General features: G+C 42.9%; 1 protein-coding gene across 1 annotated transcript; it reads left to right on the forward strand.

Annotated features, from left to right (window-relative positions):
- Positions 1–684: 684 nt before the first annotated feature.
- Positions 685–8,002, forward strand: coq5 (coenzyme Q5, methyltransferase; the record flags this gene model as incomplete). Its single annotated transcript, XM_080737975.1, has 7 exons — positions 685–910; positions 1,776–1,925; positions 3,953–4,195; positions 4,633–4,739; positions 6,022–6,110; positions 6,701–6,812; positions 7,901–8,002. 7 exons carry the CDS (start codon positions 685–687, stop codon positions 8,000–8,002), a joined length of 1,029 nt encoding a protein of 342 aa, XP_080594101.1.
- Positions 8,003–8,647: the final 645 nt, after the last annotated feature.

The raw sequence follows: 8,647 nt of genomic DNA on the forward strand, positions 1-8,647 counted from the left end.
TGCTAGTTACAGGACAAACGTTCCAAGTTAATTTACGGTGCTGTGCGTTTCAAAAGAGTGAAATAATAAGAAGGAGATCTTAGGATCCAAGGTAGCTCAGTGTAAAGTAGAAACGTGTTTTATTTAAAATCATAGCAAGGACACTGTGCGTGGGCGTGGTCAATGGGCCATTACATTATTTGGAGTTTGCATGAAACCCGAAGCCTCTAAGGAGAGTCGACCACTTACAGATATTTTTTCTTTTATTTTGCGCATCGGCTGATCGAGGCGTGCCGCGCAACAGAGTCGAAGGCGCAATAGGCTACCCACGATCGAATCGGATGGATTAAAACAGGGTAAAGCGCTTTCAGTCATTGGTGACTGCCGAGGTTCCTTTTTTGTGTCCTCATTTCGGCGGCACCGGCACCATGGGAGAGCGCCGATTGACATCGCTGGCCCAATGAAACCCCGGTGATTTCGGAACAAAGAACCTTCGGAGCAATGGAATTCAATGTTCGGACCAATGGGCTGTCGGAACAACGAACCCTGGGCCCACGGAGCCCATTTTCGGAATATAGAACCTTCGGAATTTAGAACCGTCGGACCAATGCCATGGCACCATGAATAAATAATAGGCCTAATCTTCGTTCGTCGCCGCGCGTGTGTATGACGACATTGTGACGTAACGTTGCATAATCAAACAACATGGCGGCGTCCATCAGGCTGCTCGTCCGGAGGGTCCTGCGTGATTCTCACAGTGTCAAAAACACTAGTACACACATAAATGTGAATGTTATCAGACGGCTTGGAGGGAGGCTGCGAGGGCCCGCGTGTTGTTCAGCGTGTCGCTGCTTCAGCGACGCAGCAGCGGACAGGAACACTACACACTTCGGCTTCCAGACCGTCCCCGAGGCGGAGAAGGCACAGAAAGGTAGTAGCCTATGGATGCTAGCCCTGAAACACGACAGTCGTGTGTCTGCTTTAACTTGGTTTAGCGCACTTACTCTACATTTGCCCCGTACGTCTACATAAACGTTCGTATTTCAAATATAAAGTGCCTATCCCCCAGCCATGGATGTTATAATATTGTGCGGCACCGCAGAAGTGTCCGTATCGTCCGTATTGTTTAATAAAAAAAACATTTAAATCCGATCGGTGGCCATTTTCTAAAAGAGTTAGAGAACGCATCAGCGTGCAGTACACCTTCCAAACGATAGGGTCGCGTAGTTGAAAGCATATGGCTAAAATGCAGAATCTCCAGATATTTATTGTACAGTGGACACTTTGTTACTGTCTGATAAAAGCAGTTCATTTCTGTTGGCCGTCAAAGAAGACTGTAGTGTTAATGGGTGTAAGTGATTTATTTTATCTTAAATAGGGTTAAATAGCTCTATATTCTGATTGTAGTCAATATCATTGCTACCCCTGTCACTGTGCAGTGACTGTGACAGGGGTCTCCCCCCATCTCCACAGCAATACAGTATTAAACATTTCAGGTCGGGAGACTCCAATCTGGGGAGAGCAAGTGAAACGAGAAATTGTGAAACAAAACAAAATGAGCATACCGGGACTGGATGAGTTCTCTCTCTTGATGAAAATGCATTTCCTGTTTATTACAAGTGTTTGTCAGTTAAAATGGGATTATTTTGGGGGGATTGGGGCCTCAAAAGGTCGAGAACCATTGAGTATGACCAACAATGCTTTCGAAGACCTGAAATGAAGAGGAATTTCCCAAACAACGATTGAGCATTGAACACATTCATTAAGGCAGTTCTTGTTGTTTTCTCCTGTCTCAGTGTACAAGGTGTTTGAGAGCGTGGCCCAGAAGTATGACGTGATGAACGATGCCATGAGTCTAGGCGTACACCGACTGTGGAAAGACATGCTGCTGCACATCATGAACCCTCAGCCTGGACAACGCCTGCTGGACGTGGCCGGGGGCACCGGTAGGACTCGCTGTGTTCTTGGGGTGGCCGGGTGGCGATATGGAAAAATACAATATCACAATATTTTTCCAAGCTGCATCACGATACACGATCTTATCACGATTCTTTTTCATATTGGTTTTGAGGGTTATTTTTTCAAGTTACTTAACAGCACAACAACCACCTACAAGGTAACAAAAACTAAAATAAAAAGGAGTAACAGACCATTTAAACAAGTGGTCCTCAAAGTGGGGTCCAGGGACTCTCTGGGTTCCTTTTGAGAGTTCTAAATTGACCCTTACAAGTATGTAACTCTGACAGTATACAAATGAAACCAAATGGACCCTTACAGGTCCATTTGGTTTCATTTGTATACTGTCAGAGTTATGGGGAGACCTTGACATTTTAAAGTTTGAGAGCTACTGATTTAGATCAAAAATAGGTTTTAATGCATTCTGCAATGAATCTCTGTATTAACAATTCAACAGGATCTTTTATAAGGCTCTCTCATTGTATCACGATATATACGATATCTCTGAAAAGGCATATCGTGGAGACATTGTATTGTCTCAACGATATTTATCACAATATCACCCACCCCTACTTTGTTCGCTGTATTTAATAACTGCCTGACCAGTCCAGGGTGCCATTATTGTTTTTGTACACAACGCCTTCTAAGCGAGCGCTTGGTTTCGGTGGAGATGACGGATGCACGGGATCCGCTCACTATCCCGACTATCCGCTGTTCCGACTAGCGTCGGCAGGTTAGTTACTGAGGTTAGGGTTAGGGTTAGGGTTAGTTTTGGTGTCGGAATACCGGCCCGTCGGCACACTGATGCGGACCCGGATGCACACCTTCTCAAGTGTTCTTGACGTGAGACACCGCCGAGCGAGCTACAGTAAAGCGAGGGAGTCGCCGTGTTGAGCGTTGCGAAGTCCGCTTGAGCCGACTCAGCGCCGTTAGAAGTTGTAAACCAGGGGACAGAATAGTAAATCTTTGTCCCCCTGACTTTCGGCACCTCTGTGCAGTCCAAGTGAACACAGTGGAGCGCTCCCTAGTCCCTACCACGGGTTCAGCCAATCACAAGCCGTGGCCGGTAAGGCAATCGTGTACGAAAACGATAATCAAGCCCAGTATTACCTCAGAGTAGGGCTGGGCAATTAACTGAAAATATATTGACACACTGATATATAGAACCAAGAACCCACTTAATCTTGCTCATAAGTGTTACGGTGACTCTCCACCAAACACTTCTTCAGACTCTTTCAGACTGGCAGTCTCAGAAATCACAAGACATACAATAACTCTCCAGTCTCCACACAAGGAGGCAGCATTAAGCCCGTAACATAGTCGGGTCCGCGGTGGAAGGCTTTACACCGCGGTGTAGTCTTTTCGAGTCTTTTTGAGTCATGAAACTACAACGTTACATCATTACTCAGGGTGGAGAGCTTTCCACCGTGAGTCCCAACACATCTCTCTGTTTTTACTATCAGACAGGCAGGCTCTACACCCCGTTCACTGATTGGTCGACCTGAACCGGTCTAGACAGGGTAAAGGACTTCACCGTGGGCCATGACTATGATGGCCTGCACTTATTTTCTGACTTGAGGTGGAGAGCTTTCCACCTCAAATTTGCGGTGGATAGGTCTCCAACGTAGACTCTTAATACGGGCTTTAGTCTGCAACAGGCTGCCAGTGTTGCCAGGTCTGCTTATTAAAGCGACTTTGGACTTGCGTTATGCATTGTGAGCTTTTAGATCTGATATTTTTAAAAGATTTTTATACATTTTATGTTTGAATACTTGTGAAACGGGACATTCTCCATAATGAGTTCTTTCTACTTTTGGTACTTTTAAGTTAATTTTGATTCCAATACTTTTGTACTTTTACTCAAGTAAATGTTGTTTGTGAGCTTGTAGATCTGCTATTTTCAAAAGATCTTTATACATTTACTTTTACTCAAGTAAATGCTGTTTAGTAAAAAGAAAAAGTTAGTTATTTTTCCACCACTGTTTTTAATGGTGACAACTCTAATGCTCCCACGCAGGTGACATCGCCTTCCGTTTCCTGGACTACGTGAGCTCCCAGCAGGAGCGGCGGCAGCGCAGGGCCCTGCGCTCCATGCAGACGCCATCATGGCAGGACATCTCCAGCAAGTACTACGGTTCAGAGGAGCAGGCTGACCAGGGCCAGCCCGGCCAGGAGGCCAGGGCTGTGGTCTGTGACATCAACAAGGAGATGCTCAAAGTGGGCAAGCAGAAAGCTGACGACTTGGGCATCGGCAGCCCCGGTAAGCGCTGCAAACGAGAAGCTCATAGTAGGGATGGGCAACTAACACGAAAATATGACGAAACACACATTTAGAACCAATAACTGACGTAATCTTTCTCCTTTAAGGTTAATCCAATAATCAAATCGCATTTATAACTGAACAAATCGAATAGTCTGATTAACCAGTTAAAGGAGCACTTCAACAGGTTCAGAAACCTGCCTGCAAATGACCTTTTCCGATCGTCAATGGGGATTCCAAGCTAATATAAACGACAGCCTTTCTCTTACTGGATGATTGGTTGGCATGCTGAAATGGAAGCCATTGTTCTTGCATTATTTAAATGAAAACCGATGATGTCTGGTAAAAAAAAAGGAATGGTTTTGGACATACAAAGGCTTTTAGACTATTTTGTGGTGTGACTTTTATGTTTGTTTGTGCGCTGCTGTGTCACACAGGCCTGTCCTGGGTGGTGGGAGACGCAGAGGAGTTGCCCTTTGATGATGACCAGTTTGATGTGTACACCATTGCCTTTGGCATTCGCAACGTCACCCACATGGAGCAGGTGATGGATAAGACACTTACTTAACATAATCTCGTTGCTGTCAGGCAGAGTCCTCTTGTCTCCATATTCTAACATTTGTGTTTTTCCATAATTTAATGCCCTACTTGATCATACTGCAGCGTCACACAAAAGCATCAAAAGTAGCAGATATATCTCCTTTTTCTGAATTTGAATCCTGAAAAGAAACAGTTCTGGACATAATATATTAGATTTCCACCCGACAGAGACAATATGGCTCTTTCTGACTAAACTAGACCAGGTCACCTGGTTCTGCCAGACCCGCAATGAAAACTTGTAGATCGGCTGTTTTGACTAGTATGGCACTGAACTAACACATGAACACACAGGATTGTATAGGCTGAGCAGCTGGAATTGTTTGTGAGCTTGTAGATGGGCTGAGGAATTTATAGTGTCAGCAGCTCGTCAGCCAACTCAACTCAGCTGGTCCTGTACAGGTGACGGCACTCAAGGCAATCAGCCGAGCAAGGGAAGGGAGGGGCAGATGAGCAGTCAGAGGCAAACACAGGCACACTGAGGAAAAGAGGGACCGACCGACCGACCGACATACCGACAAAGCCTTTTGTAGGCCGACCCCCTGGGTCTGGCAAAAAGGGGAACCCAGAACCTTCTATTACCCGAAACCTTTCCAGAACAGATGAAATTCTGTCATCTTTTTATTTTTTAGCACAATGACAAAAAAGTAAATAGCCGACCTACAAGCTTATAAAGAGTATATAAGATTATAAATTCTGAGATAAATTCTGGACCCCAGAGGGTCCTGAGAACCTTATCTGAAACCTTATCGCAGCGTTTGGAAACACAGAGTAGATTTCAAGATACTTGTCACCGCCTACAAGGCCCTCTATAACCACGCACCAATCTCCGACCTACGCAACTCCCTCAGGTCTGGTGATGCCAACCTCCTGGGCATCCCCAAGACAAGGAAACACACCTGGCGTTACAGTGCTTTCTCAGTTGCCGCCCACTGCCCCACACCCTATGGACCTCGCTCTTTGAGCACATAAATTGCACGAATAATAATAATTATCATTATGAAACCCTGAACCTATGTAATATGTTTCACGGTGTCACACCGGTTGACTTAGTTTCAAAAGAGACGTTGTTTTCTTTGGAGGCTCAGCCAATCCTCACGAGGGCACTCTCGCCATGTTGTTCGCAATCTTTGACTCTGGAGTCATGCATAGTTAATTCATATTAAGTGATCCTGTGGAGTCTCTGTCATTGGTTTAGATGCATCTAAATGTAATTTCTTTATGTTCAGGCACTGCAAGAGGCACTGCGGGTACTGAAGCCTGGAGGAAGGTTCATGTGCTTAGAGTTCAGCAAAGTGACCAACCCTCTGTTGTCTAGGTGAGGACATTGTTTTGTTTGACAATGTAATGTCAAAGAAACAATATTTATTCATGCAGACAGACAGTTATACCTGCTTGTTATTATTTGGGGTCCTAGCCCTGCTGGTGCTCAAACCCTTTTGATTTTATAAGGATTATTGTTTCGCCATTTTTCCCACCCTGAAAGTATCAGGAACAGAAGCCCATCACCCTTTTTTATATCCAAAATCAACATATATTTTAATTGATTCCCATAAATGGATGTGGAATATGGAAATATGTCTTCCATCATACTTTATAGTGTGTTCAAATCTCAAATGATTACTGGAAAATGTATATTTGAATATCTTTTGATACAAATAGTTGGAAAATGCAAAAGGAATATATACTCTACCAGTCTTAGGTTTGGACACAGCTCACACAAATTGAATGAGAGCTGTGTCCAAACCTTTGACTGGTAGGGCATTTAATAATATAAGCATGAGCAAAATATTTGAACACAACTTGATATGAGTGCATTGAACTAAAGAATTAGTCCTTCATTATTTGAACATCCAGTATTTATGATGTTAGCTTGTCAGTAAGCGGTGCCATCATGTCATCCCGCAGGCTGTATGACGCCTACAGTTTCCAGATGATCCCGGTGCTGGGGGAGGTGATCGCAGGGGACTGGAAGTCCTACCAGTACCTGGTGGAGAGCATCCGCAAGTTCCCTGACCAGGTAAGTTGAGGTAACCCTGCTCAGATGACTCACTGCTCATGCTCGCACGTTTAAAAAAATTGCAGATATACAAGCTTGTAGATCTGCTATTTTTGAAAAAGTCTTTGAATATTTTTTACTCGATTCTATAAATGTCTTCTAAATCCTTCTAAGGTTTTTATGTCGGTGGCTCTCAAATATTTTCATGTCAAGGACCCCTAGAATTACAGTATATGTATTTGGCCACCGACCCCCATCTCGAAATATTATGTATCAGGGACCCCCCAGAAGCAAATATTTGACTTATAAATGTTCATTTTAAAAAAGATATATTCAAAGATTTGCGCGAACGCGTCATAACGGTCTTAATGGGTTAATATGTTTTCTGTTAGGGCTGCGACAATCGATTATTTTCTTAGCGATTATTCCATAGTTTATTGGAGTGTAGTAACTAACAATACATTTTCACAGCGATGCGATACGCATCACGATACATGGTTGACGATACGATACATGGACGATATTTGTTCATTCATGCCGTTACGATTCAATGATTTACCATCGATACAGTAACTACTATTTAGCCAAAAATATATATCTGTGTGAAATGTGTGGAGAATGCAGGGGAAACATTTATTATTATGGATGTAAATAAGTAAACACTGATTCTCTGGCAAATACATGGATATTGTATTTGAACACATATGGACAAACCCATACCTTGACCTGGACAGAGAGATTACACACATTTATCGATAAACCAAATGTAGCGACATGTAATGGAAAAGTAATTGAACACCTCTTTCTCTTTTTTCTAGGGAAAAGTATTTGATACAATCGATAATTTGCATTGCAAAACGATTTGATACGATTATTTGCATTGCGAAACGATTCTATTTCTATACAATACAAAGTCAAACAATACAGTATTTTCCTTTTTGCATAACGATATGTCGATTTTTGTGAATTAAAACAGGTTCTTCGATGCAGTTACTATATTGTTACACCTCTGATTATTCGAATAATCATGATTTTAAATACTTTACAATTCTATTAATTCTATTTGTCTTATGCACAGTTTGTCTTATGCCATTCTATTTTGTCAACAGGAGACGTTTAAAGGTATGATTGAGGACGCCGGTTTCTACCGTGTGCAATATCACAACCTTACCGGAGGTGTCGTTGCCCTTCATTCTGGCTTCAAGCTGTGACACTCTCATCTACGGCCCCTTTAAACACTCATTTGCTGTTGGCTCTGTGACTGTGGGCTTTCCTGCTTGTACCAAAGACTGTCTGCAGAAGTACAAGAGTCCCAGCCCTGTATTCAGACTAGAGGAGCACAATTCACAGGATGCGTACTGTGTGTATATTTGCTATGTGTATTTATTTCTCTGTTCAGTGAAGCTTTCAAAAACACAAAGGAAAAAATGCAAAAAGAACTTGGAATGTACTGGTACTTACAGTTGCAGCTGGTGAGTCAGTGAAACAGATATTTGTGAAAACCTTTTGCAATGTCCACATTTTTACAATAAATGCTGCAAAATGTTTGTGTGATTGTTGTAACCCTAACCTTTTTTTAACATTAACCACTTGAACCCTAGCATCTCTATTCTGGGGAGAACTTGAGCCAGAAATGGCAGATCTACAAGCTCACAACGTCTCACGCTGCAAGGCATTTTGAGGTTGTAGATCGGCTATTTTCGGCAAAGAGTTTTGATGTTGAGGGGGGAAAAAAGAGCAGAATACTAGAATGGGGTTAAATTCCCTGCAGTGTCCATCTGTCCAACAACTATCATATCATCCTAACTACTATTAAAAAAAGAAAGAAAAGAACACTACATATGCTATGAGTGACA

Source organism: Nannobrachium achirus (genome assembly GCF_963921795.1).
Source record: "Nannobrachium achirus genome assembly, chromosome: 12".
Taxonomy (NCBI): Eukaryota; Metazoa; Chordata; class Actinopteri; order Myctophiformes; family Myctophidae; genus Nannobrachium; species Nannobrachium achirus.